The sequence below is a fragment of the Emiliania huxleyi genome, assembly GCF_000372725.1.
Source record: "Emiliania huxleyi CCMP1516 unplaced genomic scaffold EMIHUscaffold_83, whole genome shotgun sequence".
Classification (NCBI taxonomy): Eukaryota; Haptophyta; order Isochrysidales; family Noelaerhabdaceae; genus Emiliania; species Emiliania huxleyi.
The window spans coordinates 322,863-346,877 of NW_005195801.1; the positions used below are offsets into that span (position 1 = coordinate 322,863).

At 67.4% G+C, this 24,015-nt stretch overlaps 3 protein-coding genes across 3 annotated transcripts in view; 1 reads left to right on the forward strand and 2 right to left on the reverse strand.

The window, feature by feature from the left end:
* Window positions 1–1,627: 1,627 nt before the first annotated feature.
* EMIHUDRAFT_453439 (hypothetical protein) lies at window positions 1,628–4,024 on the reverse strand (the record flags this gene model as incomplete). Its single annotated transcript, XM_005758943.1, has 4 exons — window positions 1,628–1,834; window positions 2,509–2,577; window positions 2,721–2,846; window positions 3,245–4,024. The coding sequence occupies 4 exons, from the start codon at window positions 4,022–4,024 to the stop codon at window positions 1,628–1,630; spliced, it is 1,182 nt and encodes a 393-aa protein (XP_005759000.1).
* Window positions 4,025–5,272: 1,248 nt separating this feature from the next.
* EMIHUDRAFT_106804 (hypothetical protein) lies at window positions 5,273–16,645 on the forward strand (the record flags this gene model as incomplete). The annotated part of the gene is made up of 19 exons (XM_005758944.1): window positions 5,273–5,857; window positions 6,328–6,672; window positions 6,851–8,227; window positions 8,675–9,475; window positions 9,985–10,041; window positions 10,172–10,258; window positions 10,366–10,443; window positions 10,549–10,629; window positions 10,737–10,814; window positions 10,921–10,998; window positions 11,093–11,173; window positions 11,277–11,348; window positions 11,462–11,542; window positions 11,649–11,729; window positions 11,836–11,916; window positions 12,023–12,117; window positions 14,224–15,145; window positions 15,230–15,496; window positions 15,602–16,645. The coding sequence occupies 19 exons, from the start codon at window positions 5,273–5,275 to the stop codon at window positions 16,643–16,645; spliced, it is 6,291 nt and encodes a 2,096-aa protein (XP_005759001.1).
* Window positions 16,646–18,212: 1,567 nt separating this feature from the next.
* Window positions 18,213–24,015, reverse strand: part of POLE1 (DNA polymerase epsilon catalytic subunit A/1) — a gene marked incomplete at both ends in the record, with an annotated part of 23,516 nt that continues 17,713 nt past the window's right edge. The window contains 16 exons of the mRNA XM_005758945.1: window positions 18,213–18,254; window positions 20,168–20,287; window positions 20,450–20,686; window positions 20,831–20,890; window positions 20,967–21,026; window positions 21,078–21,094; window positions 21,132–21,162; window positions 21,239–21,298; window positions 21,336–21,366; window positions 21,418–21,752; window positions 21,840–22,076; window positions 22,239–22,322; window positions 22,450–23,223; window positions 23,429–23,656; window positions 23,783–23,824; window positions 23,928–23,937. Of these exons, the coding sequence (XP_005759002.1) occupies window positions 18,213–18,254; window positions 20,168–20,287; window positions 20,450–20,686; window positions 20,831–20,890; window positions 20,967–21,026; window positions 21,078–21,094; window positions 21,132–21,162; window positions 21,239–21,298; window positions 21,336–21,366; window positions 21,418–21,752; window positions 21,840–22,076; window positions 22,239–22,322; window positions 22,450–23,223; window positions 23,429–23,656; window positions 23,783–23,824; window positions 23,928–23,937 (2,368 nt within the window). The remainder of the gene's footprint in view (window positions 18,255–20,167; window positions 20,288–20,449; window positions 20,687–20,830; window positions 20,891–20,966; window positions 21,027–21,077; window positions 21,095–21,131; window positions 21,163–21,238; window positions 21,299–21,335; window positions 21,367–21,417; window positions 21,753–21,839; window positions 22,077–22,238; window positions 22,323–22,449; window positions 23,224–23,428; window positions 23,657–23,782; window positions 23,825–23,927; window positions 23,938–24,015) is intronic.

Below are 24,015 nucleotides of genomic sequence, written 5' to 3' on the forward strand. Positions count from 1 at the left end.
AGCTCGCTCGCTTGCCATTTGCTCACGCTCGCGCAGGCGCGTCGCAGCGTGCACCCACGCAACGCCTCCGCTCCGTCCACACCACCCACTGCGTAGCCATGGCATTTCCGTGTGCATGCGACGGACTCGCTCTCCTGCACTTGCCGCCGCCCTCGCCACCGCCGGTTCCGAAACTGCTCTGCGGCCGCCATCGCACTCACTGCCTCGCTCTGCAGGACTCGACACCAGCGCCACCTGACCCGCACCCGCTCGCTCTCGCTCACGCTTCGTGCTGTCGCTGCTAGGGTCTTCGCTCATCGACTCGGAGCGCCGGCCGCCTCTCTCGTGCTCTTTTCGCTGTCACGTCACCTCGACACCGCGCGGTCGCGACTCTCGATGTTGCGTCGGCTCTCTCGGTCACAGCGTCACCACCCGCTGCGCCGAGCAGCAAAGGCGAGGCGCAGCCTCGCATCGGCGGTGGCCGACCGCCGTGCCGACGGAAAAAATGCCTTCGATCCCGCCGCAACCCTCCATCTCACCGCCGCCGTCTTCGCCACGAGACCGCCTCCGGCGAGCTCGGCCGGCTCTCCTCGCCCACGCGGCGCTCTCGAGCGCCCCAAGCATAAAGATTGCCGGGTGTCGTTAGGGTTAGCCAGGGTAGTGTTGCGGTTAGGGTTAGAGGTGGCACACCGTCATGACGTTAGGGTTAGGATCACGTCGAGAGCTAGGGTTAAGTTAGGGTTACACGCTCCCCCGTCACGGCTCGAAGAAGGGCTCAAAAGTCGATAAAACGGTCAACCTCGCGAAAAAATCGCGCGCTGCGCGCGCAGGAAGAGAGAGAGAGGGAGAGAGATTCATTGCTGGGCCGCGCAACCACACCCCCGGCGGAGCCCGGGAGAAAGTCGTGGAGCGCAGCGACACGACTTTCCCGGGGCGACGCCGGCGCGCGCGAAAAACGGCCATTTCGCCAAAACGGTGGAGGCCGCCCCGCGCTCCCGCCCCATCAAACACGCACCGCCTGAAGCCCTCGGGAAGGCCCTCAAAACGTCGACGCGGGAGGGCGAAAATCGCCCCGCTTCAGAGCCCGCGCGAGGACGGACCCCACGCCGCCCCACGAGCGACCCGCGCAACCCGCGACCAACAGCCGTGCGGAGAATCGGCAGGAGACGTCCGCAGCCCCAAGGATCGCCCTCGTCCGATACAACCACCGACCACCATAACCATCCCCGCGCGCGCTGCAAATCTCCAGGCCCTCTGCTCAACTTTGGACGACCGACTTTAATTCGGGTGCTAAAGCAGCTCGCACGGGCCCACCTCGCCGCCCCCGCCCCCGCCCGCCCCCGCGCGGCAGGCCCGGCGCCGCTGGCTTCCCCCGCGCACCTCACGGGGCGCCATGACACCGCCTGCCAGGCGGCCTGCAGCAGTGCGGGCGGACAGCAGCTGCTACAAGACACACATACATACGATTCGTCACATGGCCTCATGCCCCGTACGGCTTTACGATCCACCGACGCGATACCCCGATAGCGATCCACGGCTGTCGCCTTTAAAATTTGAACAAGCCGAATGCTCGAGGGCCCCTCGATATACTGTACAACACACCCACCGCCGCGCCCAGCGCAGCTGGCAGCTCACCGCATCCTTGTTGTCAGGGAAAGGTCGGCGGGGAGTGCGGCGGGGAGGGCGTCGGGGAGTGTGGCGTCGCTCCCTCGTCGAGCGGCCACGCCGGCTTCGCCTCGCGCGAGTCGCCCGCCGCCACGCCAAAGAGGGACCAGACAAACAGGCTGCCCTTGCGGCTCCCCACGTACAGCTCGCTCCGCGCCTCGGAGAAGGAAAGGGCGGTCACGTCGGCCAGCTCCGGGAGGGGCGCGCCTGGTACCACACCTCCGGAGTGCCGAGTCCAGTGAGGGTTCAGCTCCGTGGGTGGTGTGGTGGAGCGCCGGCAGCCAGCTTGGCGACACACTCGCCCGTTCGGAGGCTCGACACGTTGATCGTCCCTCCGGCGCGGCGGTCGGTGTTTGGCCTATCCCCGAGATGACCCGAGATGACCCGAGATGACCCGAGATGGCCCGAGGTGACCCGAGGTGACCCGAGGTGACCCGAGGTGACCCGAGATGACCCGAGATGACCCGAGATGACCCGAGATGGCCCGAGGTGACCCGAGATGACCCGAGGTGACCCGAGATGGCCCGAGGTGACCCGAGATGACCCGAGATGACCCGAGATGGCCCGAGGTGACCCGAGGTGACCCGAGATGGCCCGAGGTGACCCGAGGTGACCCGAGGTGACCCGAGGTGACCCGAGGTGACCCGAGGTGACCCGAGGTGACCCGAGGTGACCCGAGATGACCCGAGGTGACCCGAGGTGACCCGAGGTGACCCGAGGTGACCCGAGGTGACCCGAGGTGACCCGAGATCACCCTCCGAATCGGTGGTCGGTGTTTGGCCTCGCGCAGTACGCGAGCAAAGTCTGGGAGGTGTCTAGGAGGTGTCTAGGTCTAGGAAGGAGCCTCGCGCAATACGACAACACAAAGTCCTGCGCCGTGGTGACGTAGAGGTTGGACATCGCGCTCTCGCCGTCGCACCACAGCGTGTGATCCTCCATGCCGAGCAGCCGGTCGCCTGGCGAGATCACCCGAGATCACCCGAGATCGCCCGAGATTTGCCCACACCATCCCGAGCAGCCGGTCGCCTGGCGAGATCACCCGAGATCACCCGAGATCGCCCGAGATTTGCCCACACCATCCCGAGCAGCCGGTCGCCCTGCAAGCTGAAGACGGCGAGCGCCCGCCCGCTCACCGCGAGGAACAAGTTCCTCTCGTAGAGGTGCAGCGTCGATGACGGCGCCTGCAGCTGCCCCGCCGCCACCTAAAAGGCCGCGCGCGTGCGTGCGCGCGTCCTCGGCGAATCTCGGCGAGTCTCGGGAGATCTCAATCTCGCGCCTGGAAGGTTGCGCGCGTGCGCACGTCGGTGATGCGGATCGGTCCTGTTCACAGCAACAAGTGAGAAGAGACGCTGTTCACAGCTGGACGGCGCGGCACGGGTCGGGCCACCTCCCTCTTGCTGCACGAGCAGCCGGTCGTCGAAGAGCTCGATCCTACGGGACATGTCTCGGAAGGGTCGTGGACGCGTCGTGCACGGGTCGCGGACGGTCGCCGAAAAGCTCGATCCGGGACACGCGCGCGGCGCTGAGGGGATGCTCGAGGTCGTGCAGCGAGGTGCCTGTGACGGGTTCGAAAGGCTGAGAGTCCGGGGTGATTGATGACGGGCGATTCCGAGCCGAGCAGCGAGGTGCCGTCTGCAATGCTCAGGACTTGCACGCGCATCGCGTCCGCCTTTCGGCGGTGCACGACGAGGAGCGCGTTGCGCGCTGCCGCCTTGACCTCCGCGATCTCCGGGTCGCGCAGCCGGAATAGCAGCGAGAAGTTGGCCAGCTCCCAGATGCCGTACGTGCGGTCGGCGGCCGAGAAGGTGACTGCGCGGCAAGAGACCTCGTCGAACTCGACGAAACCGGGCCAGCGCAGCTCCTCCTGCTGGAAGATGGGCAGGCCCGCCTCCGGCTCGCCACGCCGCACCCACTCGACCAACGTCGATCGGCAGTGCAGCGAGGAGAAGTGGTCCGCGCGGTAGGTGGAGACGGTGACAAAGGAAGCGGAGCGCCGGTTGAAGAGGACGGACCGGACCATCTCGTCGGGCGTGACGTTGAGGAAAGCGACCCGCCTCCCGTCCTTGAAGGCGCACGCCACGCCCGATAGCGTCAGCGCCACCACGACGTCGTCGCTGCACACGATCTCGATCACCTTGGAGCGCCGCCGGAGTTGCGGAAGCCGGAAGAGGCGGAGCGCTTCGGGGTCGTGCATGTCGAACTCGCTCTCGACGCCAAAACAGGCCAGTGAGCCCCACGCCGCGGCGCCCGATGGCCCGGCCCGTGCTGGAGCAATCTCACGAGCGGCGAGTGCCTGCAAGATGGCGCCGCGCGAGCTGCCGCCCGGAGAGTGCCGCCGCCAGGCTTCGACGACAGATCGCTCGCGCTTTCGCGAGTGCATGAGGGCTCAGCGAGCGCACGACGCTGCCGATTTGCAGCTCGTGCACCGTCGCCCCGGCGCGAGAGAGGGCGAACGTGGCGGCCGGTCTGGAGAGCGGCTACCTGCCGTGGCCGACAGGAAATGTCCGTCTAGCAGTGACTTCTAGAATTCTTATTAGGATACAAGCCTCTCTCACAGCACACTGGCACGACAAGGGCGCAGACTGGCGCGGACTGGCACACACACAGGCTCACCACCGGAGCCGCCTAAGCGACTCCGTTAAGAACGGCAATGCACTCCGCACCATGCACAATGCCGCTCTCCCCGTGGACGAGAGGACCACCGCAATCCTCGGCACACCGCGGCCGACGCTGTTTGCGCTCCCACGCAAGCCCGTGCGCGCCGGTATCCAAGTCGACTGCACGCGTAGCTGCGCGACGCCGCCGACCGGAGCCTCTCAATAGACCAATGCGCACTTTCCGGCATCGACTACATGGACCGTCTGCGCGAGCTCGATGCGCCGTGCGTCGATTGAAGCGGACCGCCCTCGGCGGACGGCGCCTGTGCTTGTGTTAGTTGTGCTGTAGATAGGCGTACTGATCAGTGATGGAGTTTAGGAGCACCTCTATCTTGTGCGGTCTGCCACGCGCGGAGCCCTAAGCACTTCCAAGAACCGACCCTCGCTGCGGCACGCCCGTGACCGCGCAGCCACACGTGACACGAGGCTCCAGTCCATTGCTCTAGATCGACGGGGAGGAATGCCACTCGCCGTCAGAATCGTAGTGCGAGGTGTAGCGCTCCGGGCGCGGCCCTGTACGCTTGCCGCTCTTGTGCATCCCGGGCGTGCGTTGTGCGGCGGGGCGTTTGCGAGGGGACCTGCGTGGACCCGACGGTGTTGCTGGCGTGCCCGCGCCTGCGATGGCAGACGGGCTAGTACAAAAAAAACGCGAAGTGTTGGCGTGCGTTCCTGTGTAGAACGTGTGCGAAGTATGAAACGATGGCGCGCCGCCGATCGACGACGCCGCGGCGCGACTCGAGGAAGTGGAGTGTGTGTCATGCGCGGGTTGGCGACGGGGCGCACGCCCACCTGGCGAGGCCTGATGAGGCTTGTCCGTCGACTTGCCCGACCGCGTCGTCACCATCTTTGCATGCACGCAGTGGACCAGTCACAACTTGCGGCCTGCATCAACTTCTGCGATTGGTCGCCGGCGTTGACAGATGTCAAAGAGGAAGAGGCCGGCCAAGGCCCCAGCGCAGGCAGAGGAAGGGATGGCGGCTCAACCGGCGGCCGCGCCCTTCGGGCTGCCGCAGCCGATGATGATGCCTCATCTGGCCGGCGGCGCCGCCGGCCCGAGCGGCGCCAATGCGGCGATGGATCACTTTGCTGCGATGGTGCAGCCCGGCTACCAGCCACCAGCACGCGCTCCGGCTGCGGCACCGGCTGCGGCTGCGGCGCCGGCTGGCGCTCCTGCTGGCGCCAGGAGGCGCCCCTCGGGCGCAGCAGCACCGGCTGCTGCGCCCGGCGGCGGCCGCAATGCGGCGGCTGATGACGGCGACGGCGAGTCAGACCCCGAGTACGAGCTGGAGGAGGAGCACGACGACGGCGACGTTCCTCACGAGGACACAGTCGGGTGGGAGCGCGACGACAAGTACGCGATCTCGCAGCGCGTAAAGAGCCTTGGGCAAGAAGCAGAGTCATCCCCACGTCTCACGTTTGGCTACGAGGGCAAGGGCATCTTCGAGTTTGCCAAGGAGATGCTGCCGATGGAGTTCATCGATGCGCTGGCGGCCGAGATGGACGCAATCGGGAAGGCCAAGCATGTCGATGGCATCTCCGGCTACAAGAACTGGGCGGTGACTCGCGACGACGTCCTGCAGTGGATCGGCGTCTGGCTGTACCGCGCCCGCACCTCTGCGGGGCTTGCACGCGGCCCACCCCCTTCCACCCCCCCTCGCCCTTCGCAGCCTCTCCCCCCTTCCCCTGTATGTATGTATGTAGAAAGATGAACAACAGTCGGGCTCGGTTCCCCTAAGAGCTACCGTACATGTAAGCTAAAAGTACGTACATGCACTGAAAAACCTGTGTCTTCACAGCGAGCAGTCGACCCACAATGCCGCACCCGCCTGGTTTGCAGCCGGGTTTGCAGCCGCGATTCATGTTCTGCACCTTCACGAGCATCCTCGCCGCGGCGACCGCGCGCCAGAGCATCTCAAGCCCAACAGTCCGCGTCGGCGGCCATCCTCCTCCCGGACCTTGCATGCAAGCCGGCGGCGGGTCGCGAGCGAACGACACAGTCGCGGACACTTCTCGAGTCCCAACCAAGGATTCTGTAAAGACCGAGGCGCCGCCGGATGCGGCGTCCGCCCCTCTCACGATTCTTGAGGCGTCCATCGGCCTCCGCGCCCCGAGCGGCCCGCCAACGACCAAGCCGACGGACGGCGGGCGAGCGGCAGCGCCCCAGCACCTCCTCTTCCTCCAGAGCGACCGGGCCGTCGATGCGCGCCTGACGGCCGCGCTGGGGGAGTTTGCGTGTCCTGCACCGCTCCGCTCCACCAGGATCTCCGACTCGAACGCGGTCGAGTCCGATCGCTTCTCCGTCTCAAGCGGGTGCGCCGACTGGCAGCGCGCCTGCGCCTTCCTTGCCTGCGCCAACTCCTCGCTGCTCGAGGTCGGGGAGGGCGAGCTGGAGCGGGCGGAGCAGGCGCTTGGCGACCCGCACTGCACTCCCCACGCCGCTGCATCGGCTGCCACACCGTCACCCCTCTGGCTATGCCCACCCGCAGCCGCTGCCCGGTCTGCCTGCCCTGTCTGCCCTGCATCAACACTCGCTCCTTTGGCCCCTCCAGGTGCGCACCCGCCACCCCGCCACGGCGGAACGGCGATTTTCGCTCGAGTCCGAGGAGCCACCAGGCTGCTGGGCCGCTTCTGGCAAGGCCCAGGCGTCGCTGCCCATCGCGGCCCGGTTGTCCGAGACTGAGGCGGTGCCGATGCATCTGCCGGTTCCGCCAAAGACCGAGGTGGCGGAGGATCAGCGCAGCGAGGCGTCGCTGGAGGAGCTCTTCTCCATTTCAAGTGACTTCGCCGGCTCGCGGCCACGCTGCGCCTCCTGCATTTGTGCCGACTCCTTCACGCTCGAGGTCGAGCAGGGCGAGGAGGAGGGGGCGGACCAGGCGATCCGAGCACCGCATCGCCAGCCCGTCTCCCCCCTGCCCCTGCCTGCCGCACGGCCTCCCCTGCGTGCCCTGCCAAGCCACTCGCTTCTATCACTCCTCGCGCCTCTTCGCAGCGTGCCTGGCGGACTGTCGCCCGCGCCTGCCTTTCCACAGGCCGACATCTTCACCGCCGAGATGGACACGGCCGGCAGCTCTCCCTGGCCCCTCCTCGTGGGTGCCCTCATGGGGTGCTTGGGCTTCTCTGTCATGGCGCTGAAGTGGAGAGGCTCCTCGGCCAGCAAGACCGGCCCCGACAAGGACGACGGCCAGAAGCGCTCGAGGCGCGCCAACGAGAACGAGGGCATGGCACTGACTGGCAGCACCGCTGGTGTTTGCCGCACTCCGATCTTCTTCTTCTTCTTCTTCTTCTTCTTCTTTGTCGCAATGGTCGGCATGTGCGGCGTGACCTACGAGGCCTCGACCGCTAGGTATACTCGGGTGCGTGGCGCCATGTCGGGTCTCCTTCCCGTCAACAGCATCGTGCCCGAGTCGTGTCCCGCCGACGCTGCTGGGAAGGCCCAGAGACTGGTCGAGACGGGCCTATTCGGCGCGGTAGCCTTGCGGCTCGGCGGAATCGCCTCGCTCGAGCCATCCGCCGCACAAGTCCGCGTGGCCGCCGCCGCGTTGCTCGTCGGTAGAGTGGGCGCGTCTCCGTCTTCTTGCGACACGGCGCTGGACCTATCCACTCAAACCTCTCCGCTGTCATCAAGCACCGTCGGCGCTCTGAACACGTATCGCACATCCTGCGGCGGCTCCGGCAACGAGAAGATCTTCTACGTCGAGGTGCGGGCAGGAGGTGAGCTCACCATCGGAATGACGTCCACCACGTACGACTCGAGGCACGAGACGCGATGGGGCGGGAGCTGCCCAGGCGACCATTCCGTCGCATGCACCGACGACCCAGACACCTTGCAGCACTCGTGGATCAACACTCAGGGCTCGACTCAGACGGCGTACTTCATCGTGGACGCATACTCGTCCGGCAGCGGCGACTTTGTACTCGAGTGGAATGTCACGCCTTTCCCGCCGCTTCCGCCGATTCCGTCGCTTCCGCCGCTTCCGCCGCCTCTGTCCCCGCCCCCGCCCCCGCCGCCTCTGTCCCCGCCTCTGTCCCCGCCTCTCTCTCCGCCGCCACCGCCTTCGCCGCCGCCGCCGTTGCCACCTTTCCTGCCACCGCCGCCCTCGCCGCCGCCGCCCTCTCCGCCGCCGCCGTCACCACCGCCGCCTCCGTCGCCGCCGTTCCCGCCTCTGTCCCCGCCTCTGTCCCCGCCTCTGTCTCCGCCACCGCCGCTTTCGCCGCCGCCGCCGCCATCGCCGCCGTCCCTGCCGCCGCCGCCCTCTCCGCCGCCGCCCTCTCCGTCTCCGTCGCCTTCGTTGCCTCCGCCCTCTCCGGCGCACCCGCCCAAACCTCCGCCGCCGCCGCCCTCTCCGCTGTCGCCACCCATCCTGCCGCCTCAGCCGCCCTCTCCGCCGCCTCTTCTACCCGACATGGTAAGCTGCGATTTCGAGGTCGACACTTGCGCCTGGATCGACACCGCGCCGGACGGGTTCTCTTGGACCCGCATGAGCGGCGGCACTCCATCAGGAGGCACAGGCCCGAGCGGCGGCCACACCACCGGCTCGGGCTACTACCTCTACACCGAGGCGTCTTATGGCGGCAACGATAAGCTGCACCAGCTCGAGAGCCCGCTGTTCTCGCTCCAGCAGGCCGGCACCCTCTCCTTCTTCTACCACATGTACGACAGTACTGGCTCCACCATGGGCACCCTCTCCATCGAGGCCAACGGCACCGAGACGGGATGGTCGACGCTCTGGAGCAGGACCGGCGACCAGGGCAATAGCTGGCTCGAAGCGGCGGTGATACTACCCGCCTCGACGACGAAGGTGCGCTTCAACGGTGAGACGGGGTCGGGCTTCAGGTCGGACATGGCGCTGGACGACGTCTCCTTCTCGCAGTTAACGCCTCCGTCGCCGCCACCGTCGCCGCCGTCCTTGCCGCCTCCGCCCTCTACGCCGCCGTCCGTCCCGCCTCCGCCCTCTGCGCCGCCGCTGACCCCGCCGCCACCGCCGCTGCCGCCTCTGTCGCCGCCCCCGCCTCTGCCGCCGCTCTCCCCGGACTTTGTCGCCGCGGCGAGCGAGGCCGAGCTCCGCTCCCTGATCACGGAGGCTGCTGATTCGCAAGCCGACGTCTCAATCTACCTGCCGCCCAGGGCAACCTTCAAGCTGGGCAGCCAGATCAGCTGCGCCTCCACCATCAAGGTGACCGTCACGAGCAGCGGCGAGGGCGCGACGCTCGACGGCCAGGAACAGACCGGGCTCTTTCTCCTCGAGGGCGGCTGCAGCCTCACCCTGCGAGGGCTGAACCTCGTCAACGGGAGGGCGGGTAACGGCGGCGTTGTGCACGCGAGCCACGCAGGCGACGTCGAGATCATCGATTCGACGATCACGGACTGCAGGGCTACTGGCTCGTACGGGGTGCGCCGCGTAGAGCTAGCCGCACTCCAGCAGCGCCGCACGGCAGCGAGGCGAGAGATAGAGAGGACCACGGCTGCCTCACCCCGCTCCCTCCTCGCAACCGCAGCGCGGCGGAGTCGTCTACGCGTCTTCCAGCGGTGCGGTCTCGATAAGCGGCTCGAAAGTGACTGACTGCTCTGCTGGCTATGTGCGCCGCGTAGAGCTAGCCGCACTCCTGCAGCGCCGTACGGCAGCGGGGCGAGAGATAGCGAGGGCCACGGCTGCCTAACCCCGCTCTCTCCTCGCAACCGCAGGAGGGCGGCGTCGTCTACGCGGATAACAGCGGTGCGGTCTCGATAATCGGCTCGGATGTGAGGGACTGCAGGGCTAGCGGGGTGCGCCGCGTAGAGCTAGCCGCTTCCCTGCAGCGCCGCACGGCAGCAGGGCGAGGGATAGAGAGGGCCACGGCTGCCTCACCCCGCTCTCTCCTCGCAACCACAGTACGACGCGTACGGCGGCGTCGTCTACGCGGATAACAGCGGTGCGGTCTCGATAATCGGCTCGAACGTGAGCGACTGCTCTGCTGATGTGCGCCACGTAGAGCTAGCTGTCCGCCCTACAGCGCCGCACGACAGCGGGGCGAGAAGTGTAGAGGGCCACGACTGCCTCACCCCGCTCTCTCCTCGCAACCGCAGGAGGGCGGCGTCGTCAGGGCGACTTACAGCGGTGCGGTCTCGATAATCGGCTCGAAGGTGACGAGCTGCTATGCCGAGGTGCGCCGCGTAGAGCTAGCCGCACTCCCTGCAGTGCCGCACAGCAGCGGGGCGAGAGATAGAGGGCCACGGCTGCCTCACCCCGCTCTCTCCTCGCAACCGCAGCACGGCGGCGTCGTCTACGCGCACGACAGCGGTGCGGTCTCGATAATCGGCTCGGCCGTGTCGGGCTGCTCTGCTGGCTATGTGCGCCACGTAGAGCTAGCCGCACTCCTGCAGTGCCGCACAGCAGCGGGGCGAGAGATGGAGAGGGCCACGGCTGGCCTCACCCCGCTCTCTCCTCGCAACCGTAGTACGGCGGTGTCGTCTCGGGTGGCAGCGGTGCGGTCTCGATAATCGAGTCGAACGTGTCGGGCTGCTATGCTGGCAGGGTGCGCCGCGTAGAGCTAGCCGCACTCCAGCAGCGCCGCAAGGCAGCGGGGAGAGAGATAGAGAGGGCCATGGCTGCCTCACCCCGCTCTCTCCTTGCAACCGCAGGACGGCGGCGTCTTTTCGGGTGGCGGCAATGCGGCCTCGATCATTGGCTCGAACGTGACCGGCTGCTATGCTGGCAGGGTGCGCCGCGTAGAGCTAGCCGCACTCCAGCAGCGCCGCAAGGCAGCGGGGCGAGAGATGGCTGCCTCACCCCGCTCTCTCCTTGCAACCGCAGGACGGCGGCGTCGTCTCCGCGGGTGGCAGCAGTGCGGTCTCGATCATCGAGTCGACCGTGTCGGGCTGCTCTGCTGGCAATGTGCGCCGCGTAGAGCTAGCCGCACTCCAGCAGCGCTGCAAGGCAGCGGGAGAGGTAGAGAGGGCCATGGCTGCCTCACCCCGCTCTCTCCTCGCAACCGCAGGACGGCGGCGTTGTGTACGCGAGGAACGACGTTGAGCTCATCGATTCGGATGTGAGGGATTGCTCTGCTAATGTGCGCCGCGGAGAGCTACTCGTAGCCGCCTCCAGCAGCGCCGCACGGCAGCGGGGCGAGAGATAGAGAGGGCCACGGCTGCCTCACACCCCGCTCCCTCCTCGCAACCGCAGCACGGCGGCGTCGTCGCCGCGGTTGAAAGCGGTGCGGTCTCGATAACCGGCTCGACTGTGAGCGACTGCTCTGCTGGCTATGTGCGCCGTGTAGAGCTAGCCACACTCCTGCAGCGCCACATGGCAGCCGGGCGAGAGATAGAGAGGGCCACGGTTGCCTCACCCCGCTCTCTCCTCGCAACCGCAGGACGGCGGCGTCGTCTGGGCGTCTTCCAGCGGTGCGGTCTCGATAATCGGCTCGACCGTGAGCGACTGCTCTGCTGGCTATGTGCGCCGTGTAGCGCTAGCCGCACTCCAGCAGCGCCGCACGGCAGGGGGGCGAGAGATCAGGAGGGCCACGGTTGCCTCACCCCGCTCTCTCCTCGCAACCGCAGGACGGCGGCGTCGTCTGGGCGTCTTCCAGCGGTGCGGTCTCGATAATCGGCTCGACCGTGAGCGACTGCTCTGCTGGCTATGTGCGCCGTGTAGCGCTAGCCGCACTCCAGCAGCGCCGCACGGCAGGGGGGCGAGAGATCAGGAGGGCCACGGTTGCCTCACCCCGCTCTCTCCTCGCAACCGCAGGACGGCGGCGTCGTCCACGCGTGGGGCAGCGATTCCCTCTCCTTCGCGGGTGTCGCCTGCATCGACAACAAAGCGAACGGATCAGGCTCGGTGCTGTACCTGCGAGTCCTCGACCAACGCTCCTCGATCAACGGCGCCTCCTTCACCGGCAACAACGGTATCACGATACAGAGCATCTACTCGCAGATAGACTGGGACTGCCGCGTGGGCAGCTGGATGCCGAGCCAGGGCGCTTTTGAGGGCGACTTCAGCGCCCCCGAGTGCTACCCTTGCTCCGCTGGCTACTTCGGGAACAGGAGCGGCCTCACCAACTCCTCCTGTGAAGGTGCGTGTCACAAAGGCTACTTTTGTCCCAAGGGCACGGCGGAACCGCTCCCGTGTGCGCCGGGTTTCTACATGCCCATGATGGGCGCAGCCAGTGCCGAGTCGTGCATCCCTTGCTCTCCGGGGAGGAGCCAGTCCACAGCCGGCGCAGTCCAACCCTGCGACCCGTGTCCTCCTGGCACGTTCGCCGATCAGCTCAACGCCACCGGCTGCACCGACTGCCCCGCGGGAAGCTTCTGCCCAAATGCAGGCACCGTGCAGCCCCTCGACTGCGCCGCAGGAGAGTACCAGAACCTCACTGGCCAGGCTGCGTGCGTGCAGTGCCCTGGTGGCGAGTTCCAGCCGGAGCGTGGCCAGACGTCGTGCGACTCGTGTGCCGCGGGTGGGTACTGCGATACCACCAAGGACTGCGGCGGCGGCTTCACGCCCTGCCTAGCGGGGAGCTACAACGAGAAGACGGGCAGCGGCTCACCCGACGCCTGTCAGCAGTGCCCCCCCGGAACCTCTAGCCCGACCCCCGGCGCAGTCAGCAGTGAGACGTGCGCGAGCTGCCGTGCTGGGACTTTCGGCGGCGAGCCCGGGCTGAGTGAGTGCAAGGACTGCCCTGCGGGCCGTTATCAGAACGACACGGGCGCGACGTCCTGCCGTGACTGCGAGAAGGGACGCTACTGCGCCAAGGGCGCGTCGGCGCCGCTGCCTTGTGACTCGGGTACCTACTCGGACAAGACGGATCTCACCGATGCGAGCGAGTGCACCGACGCCTCGCCGGGCCACTTCGCCACCACGGGCTCCACCGAGCAGACGCCGTGCGCCAAGGGCAGCTACGCTGCCACGGGCGGCCTTTCGGAGTGCCAATCTTGCGCGGGCGGGACCTATCAGAACGACACGGGCGCGACGGGCTGCCTCGCGTGCGAGAAGGGCAGCTACTGCGAGCCGGGCGCGTTGAGGCCGCTGCCGTGCGAGGGCGGATCCTACTCGGACAGGACGGACCTGTCGGCCGCCTCGCAGTGCATGCCCGCCGATCCGGGCCACATCGCCGCCCGCGGCTCCACCGAGCAGACGGCGTGTGGGGAGGGCAGCTTCGCCAGCGGCACGCGCAACGAGGTCTGCGAGCTGTGCGTCGAGGGCTCCTACCAGGGCGCGACCGCCGCGAGCGAGTGCACCGACGCCGATCCGGGGCACTTCGCCACCACGGGCGCCACGCAGCAGACGCCGTGCGCTCCAGGCAGCATCGCCCCCTCGGCCAACATGCCTGCTTGCGTGCTGTGCCCGAAAGGCAAGTTTGCTGCCTCCCGCACCGCTTGCGAGGAGTGCGAAGCGGGCACCTACGCGGCGAGCGAGGGACTCTTGCAGTGCACTCTCTGCCCCTATCCCCTCGGTAGCGGCAGCGGCGACGTCACTTGCTCCATCTGCAAGGAGGGCTTCTACCTGCGGGACGCGAGCGCCGACCCGGACGACATCTTTGAGAACCCGACCAAGCATTGCAAGGCGTGCCCGCCCAACGCCAACTGCAACGCCGGCACCGCCCTCCAGACCCTCGGCGTGGACGTCGGCTACTGGCGCGCCTCCGACGCCACCTCGGAGCTCCACCGCTGTGACTCAGAGACGTGCTCTGGTGGCTCCGGCCAGCCCTCCCGCCGCCGCCGCCTCGCCGACGGAGATGACGACCCCTACTGCATCGCGGGCCACACCGGCCCGCTCTGCGAGGTCTGCGTCGCGGACTCGGACTACTTTAGCTCTTCCGAGGGGCGTTGCGTCGCCTGCCCCTCGACGGCTCGCTCCGCCGGCGTCTTTGTCGGCTTTGTCATCCTCATCGCTGTGCTCGCCGCCGCCTATGCTGGGCTCCGTCGCCTCCCCTTCTCCCGCCGCCTCCGGAGGCGGGCCGCCCGCATCGAGTCCGCGGTCGGCCTGCAGCCCAAGTTCAAGGTCGTCGTCAGCTTCTACCAGGTGAGCAGCACCCTCGGCCTCGTCTACGGCGTCCGCCTCGACGAGCACTTTACGCGCTGGCTCGACGTGCTCAAGCTGTTCAGCCTGGACTTGTTTGGCGTCGCCATCCCCGGCCGCTGCATCGGAGCCATGAGCACGCGGCTGCTCGTCGCGGGCACCTGGCCGTACGCCGCCGTCGCCTTGGTGTCGCTCGCCATTGTGGCGGTGGCGGCGGTCCTCAACGTCAAGCAAAAGCAGGCATTCGACGGCAAATTCTTTGGCCGCGTACTCTACTCGGCGATCTTCATCTTCTACCTCGTGCTTCCCTCCGTCTCGCGCTCCATCTTCAGCGCGAGGCTGTGCGAGTCCTTTGGCTACGACGACGCGACAGGCCAGCGCATCAGCTTTCTGCTCGCCGACCCGTCGCTCACGTGCGACGACGGCCCGACGTGGGACGACGAGACGAGCGGGCTCGCGCCGTACTTTTGGGTCTTCGTCGCCCTCTGGCCCGTCCTCGTGCCGCTCGGCTTCTTGGCGCTGCTGCTCCGCGTCCGCAAGCCCGTCGCTGCGCAGCGCGCATCGCCGCTCTCTCGTGCGACGAGCTTCCTCTGGCGGGACTACTCTGCCCGCTTCCTCTTCTGGGAGGTGCTCGACCTGTTTCGCAAGATCTTCCTCACCTCAATGGTGCTCTTCATCGACCAGAATTACGGCTCCCGCAAGCTACAACGCACCGTGGTCGCCGCCATCGTCTCGGCCATGTTTCTCACCCTGCTCGCCCTCGCCCGCCCCTACCGGCGCTCCGACGACCTCTGCCTGGCGTGCATCTCCAACTTGCTACTCACCTGCTGCTTCGCGTCGGGGGTGGTCATCCAAGTCCGCGCCCCTGTTGGCACTTCCTCGCCGTCCCTCTCTCCCACGTCCGCGCAACCTCACACCATCCGTTCCCCGCCGCCGCAGCTGTGCGACAGCACCGTGTACGAAGACATGTGCTACAAGCTCGTTGGCTACCAGACCTCGCGCAGCGCCACCACCTTTGTCGTCGTCCTCACCGCGGTCATGCTCGCCGTCTCGCTAATCGTCATCATTGTGTCGGCGGTCAGCGCCACGAGGGCGAAGACCATGCGGCTCGTCTCGTCGAAGCGGGAGCCGATGCGCGACGGCATCACCCTCGCCGACGGCCAGGAGTGGCACCTCTTCCTCAGCCACGTCTGGAGCACGGGGCAGGTTTCACCACCCCCTTGTTCCCACCGCCTTTACCACACATGCAGGCCGTCTCCACACACAAAAACTGGTGGGGCAAGGAGAAGACCTACCCTTCCTCCCTTGTAGGACGCCGTCGCCGTCATCAAGAATGAGCTCCAGCAGTTCCTGCCCGGCTGCGAGATCTTTCTCGATATCGACGACCTCAAAAACATCGGAGATCTGGAGGCGTACATTCGTCGCTCGCAGGTGGTGCTCTGCTTCCTGTCGCGTGGCTACCTGCGCTCGACGAATTGCCTGCGAGAGATCCGCGCCGCGCTGGAGATGGGCAAGCCGCTCGTGCTCGTCCACGAGGCAGACCCGGACAAGGGCGGAGGCACGCTTGCCAAGCTGCGATCCGAGTGCCCTGAGGAGCTGCAGGCCGCCATCTTTGAGGCCGGCTGGCCGATGGTGGTGTGGCATCGGATCGCGGCCTTCCAGCACGTCTCGCTCAAGGTCATCGCCGAGGCGCTGCTGCTGAAGATGCCAAAGTACGCGGGCGAGGACGAGCTGCCCCTGTGCATCCCTGGCGAGCTCCGAGCCGGAGACCTCGCCTTCCCCAAGCCGGTGGTTCTCTGGGCCTCGAGTTTGAACGCCGGGGCGCGAGACCTCGCCGATGCGGTCGTGACGGCTGTGGCTGACGGCATCTCGATCACCGACGAAACGCCCTCGCGCCTCTCCTCGCTTCCTCGCTCGAGCGACAGCGGCGGTGACGGCGACGAGGCGACCCACATGCTGCTCTACCTAAACAAGGCGACGTGGGCCGGCGGTGGCGCCGAGGCGCTCGCAGAGCAGGTGCGCGCCGCGCGCCGTGCCAAGCTTCCGATCGTGATGGCGCACGAGAACGACGCCGTCCGCAACGGCTGCATCTTTGGCCACTTTTTCGAGGTGACGCCGCGCGACCTGATCGCCGACGGGCTGTACCACGACCTCGCCGTCGGCTGCCACTCGGGCCCACACCGGCAGGTGTCGCTCGCCCTGCTCGCAAACGCGCTCGGCGCGACCAAGCAGACGGCTCAGTCGCGCATGCACCGAGTCACCGCCCTCGCTTTAACGCTCCGCGGCTCCTCTTCAATGACGGAGACGTCGAATGGCGACGACATTGTGGAAGCGTCAGCGACGCCGACCGTCTGAGCGGAGAGCTCCTTTCGCTGCAAAGCACACCGCACGCGCACACGGGCACAGAGAGTCTCGGCTCGCTTGCGACTTCCGTCCCTCCCACCCATACAGTGTACGTAGAGCCGTAGGGCCCATACACCGCCTCGTGACGTTGTGAGGTGTCTAGTGTTCACGTACTGTAGCAGGGCGCCCAGAGTTGGCCCGCGCAAACAGACGAATGCAATCTTCACCCCTCACTCTTCACACACCGGCCCCGTGCTCCTCGTCCTCCCCGCGCCAGCCAACGGCGGTGCCACCAAAAGTACTGCGCCGGCGCGGCCCGGACGGCGCGAGTGAGCGCGTCGGCGTACGCGCCAACCAACCGCCGGGTCAGGCGGTCCTCCGCGCCCCCGCCGCCGCCCTGGCCCTCGTCGGACGCAACTGCCGCCTCCGCCTCTCCCATGTCGTCTTGCCCGTCGGCGGGGAGGGCTCGCGGAGATCGCATCTCGCTCGGAGGTTGCATCTCCTGATCGCCTCGCGGCGAGCCGCTCCTACGTCATGTGGACAGACCGCAGTCAGGGCGGGACTACGCCATGAACACGCCGCGGTCGTGGCGGGACTACGCCGTGAAGACGCCGAGGTAAGGGCGGGACTACGCCATGAACACGCCGCGGTCGTGGCGGGACTACGCCGTGAAGACGCCGAGGTAAGGGCGGGACTACGCCATGAAGACGCCGAGGGACTGGGAGCACCGCGTGAGCACACGAGGGCTGCGAGCACAGTGAACCCCGCGGAGTACGGCCGAATGCAGCTGAACACGTGTCCTCTCGAGCGCTAGTTGGAACTCGCCAGCGCATATTCTGCTTCTAGGGCTCCGCTCTAATACGAGTCGCAGCACGAAGCCCGCAGCCTCGCCGCCGCCGTCCGCCTCGCCGCCGCCGCCCGCAGCCTCGCCGCCGCCGTCCGCCTCGCCGCCGCCTCCCGCCGCCCCTCCACTGCCCTCGGCCTCGCCTTGATCGACGGCGGGCGGGGGCCCGCGCGGCGCTCTCCCTCGCTCGGCATCTCTCGGCTACCCCCCGCCCGCGAAGAAGAGCCGCCCGCCGACCGGCCGCGCGCGCTCGTCGTACTCGGCGCCGGACGCGTCCACGCCTAATTAATTAAGTCGTTAATTAACTAAGTCGTACTCGGCGCCGGACGCGTCCACGCCGACGTACGAGTACGAGCCGCGGCAGAAGGGGTTGCGCCCCCAGTCCGTCACGACCGACTTGCGGAAGAGCTGCCGCACCACTGTGTGCTCTAAGTGGCTGAAAAGTTAATCAATTGTTTTTTGAGCCCCTACGCCCTCGGGACGCGCACCGCGCTACTGTCCCCGGGCCAGGGGTGTAAGGGAACACACTAGGGCACACCAGGGCCGGTCTAGCCGGCCCTATCCCGGCCACGGCCTTCAAAAACGCACAAAACACGCACCGCCGGAGCCGCGGCGAATCGCCGCTGGAGGCCGCGTGTCGCGTCACCGACGGCCGCACGTCGAACCCCCGGCTCCGCGCCGCTGCTCCACCGCGCCGGCCATCCAGCGCGCACCCCCCAAGCTGCTGGTGCTCTCTTAAAAGGCCACAAAGCCTCGAAAGGAGCCGTCGACCGTCACCTAACAGAGGGGTGTCGGCCCCGGGCTCGCCGCTCTTGCGAGCGGTCGGCGGCGTCTAGGGCGGAGCCAGCGGTAGTAGCGGTGGTGCCGGCGTGTGCCGTGACGGAGGGGGTGGCGGCGGGGCGCGGACGGCGGGGTGCGGCGGCCGAGGCTCGAGCGGGGGGGGGGCGGCAGCGGTGGCACCATCGTCGGCGGAAGTTCGACCTGGCGGGTGAGAGGTGGAGGCGCCGAGGGCGGAACCGCTGCGGAAGCGGCGAGGTTGGAGGCGCAGAGGCCGAGGCGGCACGGGCGGCGGCGCCGACGGCACTGCTGCGCCGGTGCAGCGCCGGGGAGGGCGGCTGAGGTGGCGCGGACGGCGGTGGCGAGAATGCCCCTAACAGGCTGTTGCCCATGACATATAAGCTGTTGCCCATGACAGGCTGTTGCCCCTAACAGGCTGTTGCCCATGACATATAAGCTGTTGCCCATGACAGGCTGTTGCCCCTGACAGGCTGTTGCCCAACACACAAGCTGTTGCCCATGACAGGCTGTTGCCCCTGACAGGCTGTTGCCCATGACATATAAGCTGTTGCCCCTGACAGGCTGTTGCCCCTAACAGGCTGTTGCCCATGACATATAAGCTGTTGCCCCTGACAGGCTGCTGCCCCTGACAGGCTGTTGCCCATGACATATAAGCTGTTGCCCCTGACAGGCTGTTGCCCCTGACAGGCTGTTGCCCATGACAAAAGCTGTTGTCCTTGACGGCTACTGCCCATGACACGCTCGCGTAATACGCTGTTGCCCAGCGCTCGCATCATGCGCTCAGCATGCCCTCCGCATGCAAGCCGCCTGACTGTGAGCTCTTCATTCTCAGCCAGCTCTCTCAGCCACCTCGGCTCAGCTGTTGAGCGGCGGCGGGTTGCGGGGCTGGGAGAGAGCCAAGGTGCACGACTGTCTGATCGTGGCCCGCCTGATGGGAGGCCAGGCCAGAAAGGCTTGTCCCTTTTGTACGCCGCGTCAGTATAAGCGTTGCCTGCACTGACTGCACTAACTGCATCTGGCGTTACGGCGGCCACAGACCATCTGGCAATGTGCGGAAAGCGGCGGCGGTATTGCGGCGGAACTTGTGGGACTGCAGCGGCACCGTCGGCTCGAAGAGCCTCGCCAGTGTCCCACTGGCGTAGCATCGCGACGATACCACCACACAACACCGCAGACGAGAACAGGACTCGGGCGCCTAGAAGCGCGAGGGTCCGACAAACGCTCGTTCGGCGCGCGCGCGCGGAACGTAATAGTTAGGTGACGATTGAGTCACAGTTCCCCCCTCACGGTGGGTTGGGTTTGTCGGTTCCTCTCCTCGCGTTGTCGGATAACCTACATAGCCGCTGCGCGGCTATCTCCGAATATCTACAGCCACTTCGCGCGGTCGCAGCGCTGTTTGTCGCCCGATGGAAACGCCGCATATCCCTCTGGCGGGCCAAAGATCGACTCGCATGTCGATTTCGACTTGACGGGCGCATGGAGGCATCACGTCTCCATGCCGCCGACAAGTTGGAGCCCGTCTGCGGCGACCACAGCGCTCACAACCCCTGGTCAACTCACCCTCCACACAAAGTATAACAATAATAACAAAAGAACGTAAGAAGCCCACCGCTCGCGAAAGGAAAAGAGTCGAGTCACGACTGCGACTGGACGGGACCATCAGTGTACGCAGAGGACATGCTTGGCGTGCGCGTGGCGCGCGGCTTTCTAGGGGGGGCCGCAGCGGCGGCGGCGCGCGCCGCGCCGCTTAGCGGCGCTGGAAGCAGTTGGCGACCTCCGCCTTGCTGAACTTCCCGAACACGCTCGCCGAGAGCCACGCGCACGTCTGATGATGGATAAGAAACACTGAATGCGCGAATCAAGTACTCTCCGTGTACTTCCGTCGCGCATACCTCGGCCAAGTACGGGAGGTCGAAGTGGTGCGCGATCGACGCAAAAGTGTCGAAGGTGGCGCGCAGCTCGTCGGGCGGCTTGCGCAGCGTGAAGCGGCCGGCGCAGGTGGGGCAGCGCTCCTAGGGTCAGGGTTAGGGTCGGGGTCAGGGTCAGGGTTAGGGTTGAGGTCAGTGTGGGGGTTAGGGGTAGGGGTAGGGGTAGGGTTGGGGTTAGAGCTTCGGTTAGGGCTCGGGGTGGGGTTGGGGTTCGGGGCGAGGCGCCTCGAGCTCGGAGCGCTGGACGGTGCGGCACTTGCGGCACTCGCGGTCCTGCGCCAGGAAGGCCATCGCCCGCTGCTGCACCACCTGCACCAGCCGCGCCTCGACAACCTCCGGGTCGTGCGTCGAGCCGCAGACCGAGCACGCCCACTCGCGCGACGGCGTGGCGTCGCGGCAGAGGTCGAGGTCGCGCACGTCGTGGCAGTGCGAGCAGACGGCGTCGGGCAGCACGAAGGTCCGGCACGGGTTGACGAAGCGCGCCTGTTCACAGCAACAAGTGTGAAGAGACGCTGTTCACAGAAGGTCCGGCACGGGTTGACGAAGCGCGCCTGTTCACAGCAGCAAGTGTGAAGAGACGCTGTTCACAGAAGGTCCGGCACGGGTTGACGAAGCGCGCCTGTTCACAGCAGCAAGTGTGAAGAGACGCTGTTCACAGAAGGTCCGGCACGGGTTGACGAAGCGCGCCTGTTCACAGCAGCAGGTGTGAAGAGACGCTGTTCACAGAAGGTCCGGCACGGGTTGACGAAGCGCGCCTGTTCACAGCAGCAAGTGTGAAGAGACGCTGTTCACAGAAGGTCCGGCACGGGTTGACGAAGCGCGCCTGTTCACAGCAACAGGTGTGAAGAGACGCTGTTCACAGAAGGTCCGGCACGGGTTGACGAAGCGCGCCTGTTCACAGCAACAGGTGTGAAGAGACGCTGTTCACAGAAGGTCCGGCACGGGTTGACGAAGCGCGCCTGTTCACAGCAACAGGTGTGAAGAGACGCTGTTCACAGAAGGTCCGGCACGGGTTGACGAAGCGCGCCTGTTCACAGCAGCAAGTGTGAAGAGACGCTGTTCACAGAAGGTCCGGCACGGGTTGACGAAGCGCGCCTGTTCACAGCAACAGGTGTGAAGAGACGCTGTTCACAGAAGGTCCGGCACGGGTTGACGATGCGCGCCTGTTCACAGCAACAGGTGTGAAGAGACGCTGTTCACAGAAGGTCCGGCACGGGTTGACGAAGCGCGCCTCGGGTGCGAACTCCTGCACGGCGAGGAGCTGGAGCAGGTTACGCCGGAGCCGGACGACGCCGTCCTCGAGGAGCGGGTCGAGGCCGACGAGGTGGGTGACCATCTTTGTGAACTCGAGCGCCGGCGAGGACATCGGCAAGTGCGCGCCCGCCGCGAGCGGGAAGGAGGAGAGCTCCTCGTCGGTCGGCTCGCCCTCGCCCGGCCGGCGAACTTCGACCGCCCCTGCCGAGGACATCGTGGTGCGCACCTCGGCCACCTTCTCGATCGCGCTCATCGAGAAGGCGTCGTCGAAGAATGCGACCGCCTCACGCGACACCTACTCGCGCCGCCGTAGGCCTCCCTCCCCGCCCCGCCACCCTCGCCTCCTCCTCCACCGGGGAAAGCCGCGGCGTCGCTAGCGCACCCCCCTCGGCGAGAGAGGGGGGAGAGAGTGGGGAGAGAGGGGGGGGGCGCGCGCCTCCTCCAGCGACGGCGCGGTGCGGCCCGAGCCGTCCGCCGCCGCCTCCCTCGCAGCCTTTGCCCACGGAGTGCACACGATGTTTGCCACGATCTCCTCGAACTCGGCCTGGATGCGCGGCGGCAGAAAGGCCGCGATGTTCCACTCCGAGGCTGGCCGCGCCGTCGCCATGTCTCCGTTCGCCTGCGTGGGGGGAGCACGCCAGCCTCGGGGCGGGAGGACGGCCTTGTGCAGCGTATTCAGAGCGCCGCGTGAGTACGAGGGGTGCGAATACGGCGCGAAGACGGCGCGAAGACGGCCGAGTGCGGCCAAAGACGTCTCCTCCCTCGAGAGCTGACTGAACACCCCAAGAGCAAGCGTCTTCCGGCTTCTAGGGCGGTTGGCCGCGATCTCGGCCGCGGCGAGCTCGTCGGCGGACGGAAGCTCCGCCTGAGGCGTGAGAGAGGAGAGACACGTCTGGACAGCGCTCCTCGGGGCGAGAGCTCCGCCGCCCGCTCCGCGGCGCGGGCGCCTCTTCCCCCTCGTCGGCCGGCTCCATGGCGGCGTCCTTGCGGACCCACTGTCCGCCGGCGCCGCGCTCGACCTCGACGTGCCCCTCCTCCTCCTCCTCCTCCCCTCCCCCCTCCGCCCCAGCCTCCGCGCCCGCCTCCCCGCCCGCCCCCTCCGCCCCCTCTCCCCCCTCTTCCCCCCCCGCCTCCGCCTCCTCTCCCTGCCTTCCGTCGGCGGCGCGCAGCGCCTCCTCGATCGCCCGCGCCTGCAGCTCGGCCTCGTCGTCGTCCTCCTCCTCCTCCTCGCCGGCCGCCGCCCCGCCCTCGCCCGACGGGTCCACCGCCCCCTCCCTCACGCCGCCACCCTCCTCTGCGGCCGCGCCGTCGCCCACGCCCTCGGCATCCTCCCCTTCCTCCGGTGCGACACTCGCGCCGGCCGCCTCCGCCTCCGCCTCCGCCTCCGCCTCCTCACCTCCCCCCGCCATCTCGTCGTAGCCATCCAGCTCTCCTGCCAGCCGCGCCTCGGCCGCCCCCTCCGCCGCCCCCTCCGCCGCCTCCTCCGCCGCCTCCTCCGCCTCCTCCTCCTCCTCCTCCGCCTCCTGCGCCTCCTCCGCGCCGTCGGGCAAGCCCGCGCCCGCCGCCGCGTCCCGCGCCTCCGCCGCGTCGTCGATCGCCTGCCGGAAGAGCTGCTCGCCCAGCTGCGAGGGCGAGAGGTGGCGGACGCCCGAGTAGTTCTTCGCGTCGAGAAAGAGCAGCGACGACCAGTACTGCGTCGGCTCGAGCCCGAGGAAGCGAAAGACGTCTCGCTCCGTGAGCGAGTGGAGGATCGACTCGGTGTACGCCTTGGCGGTGGCGAGCGACGGCACGTCTCCCCACCTCCCTCCCCACCTCTCTCCCCGCCTCTCTCCCCGCCTCTCCCCGCCTCTCCCCACCTCTCTCCCCACCTCTCCCCGCCTCTCCCCGCCTCTCCCCGCCTCTCCCCGCCTCTCCCCGCGTCTCGCCTTGGCGGTGGCGAGCGACGGCATGTCTCCCCACATCTCCCCACACCACCCCGCATCTCGCCTTGGCGGTGGCGAGCGACGGCTTGTCGGTCGCCAGGATCACGCGGTAGAAGGAGGCGTACACGACTGTGCCGCCGAGCGCGCGCAGCTCGGCGAGCAGCTGCAGCCAGACCTTCTTCATCATCGCGTGCAGCAGCCGGTGCAGCGCCGGCTCGTACAGCAGCGAAGAGGACGACGAGAGCCAGTGGTAGGCCCCGACGAGCAGCGCGTCCGCCTGGTTCACAGTGTTCAGCCAGCCGATTCATTAAGAGGCAGCGGTGGGCCCCGATCGAGCAGCGTCCGCCTGCTCGTCGTTGCGCTCGAGGACGTGCTTCACCCAGTCGCGCACGAGCTCGCGCACCAGGCGGAAGGAGGCGGCGGTCGCCTCGGGGTCGTCCGCCGCCTTTGGGGAGATCTGGGGAGATCTGGGGAGATCTGGGGAGATCTGGGGAGATCTGGGGAGATCTGGGGAGATACAGGGAGATCTTGGGGAGATCTGGGGGGACCTGGGGAGATCTGGGGAGATACAGGGGGCTGTGAGGAGATCTGGGGAGATCTGGGGAGATACAGGGGGCTGGAGGAGATCTGGGAGTC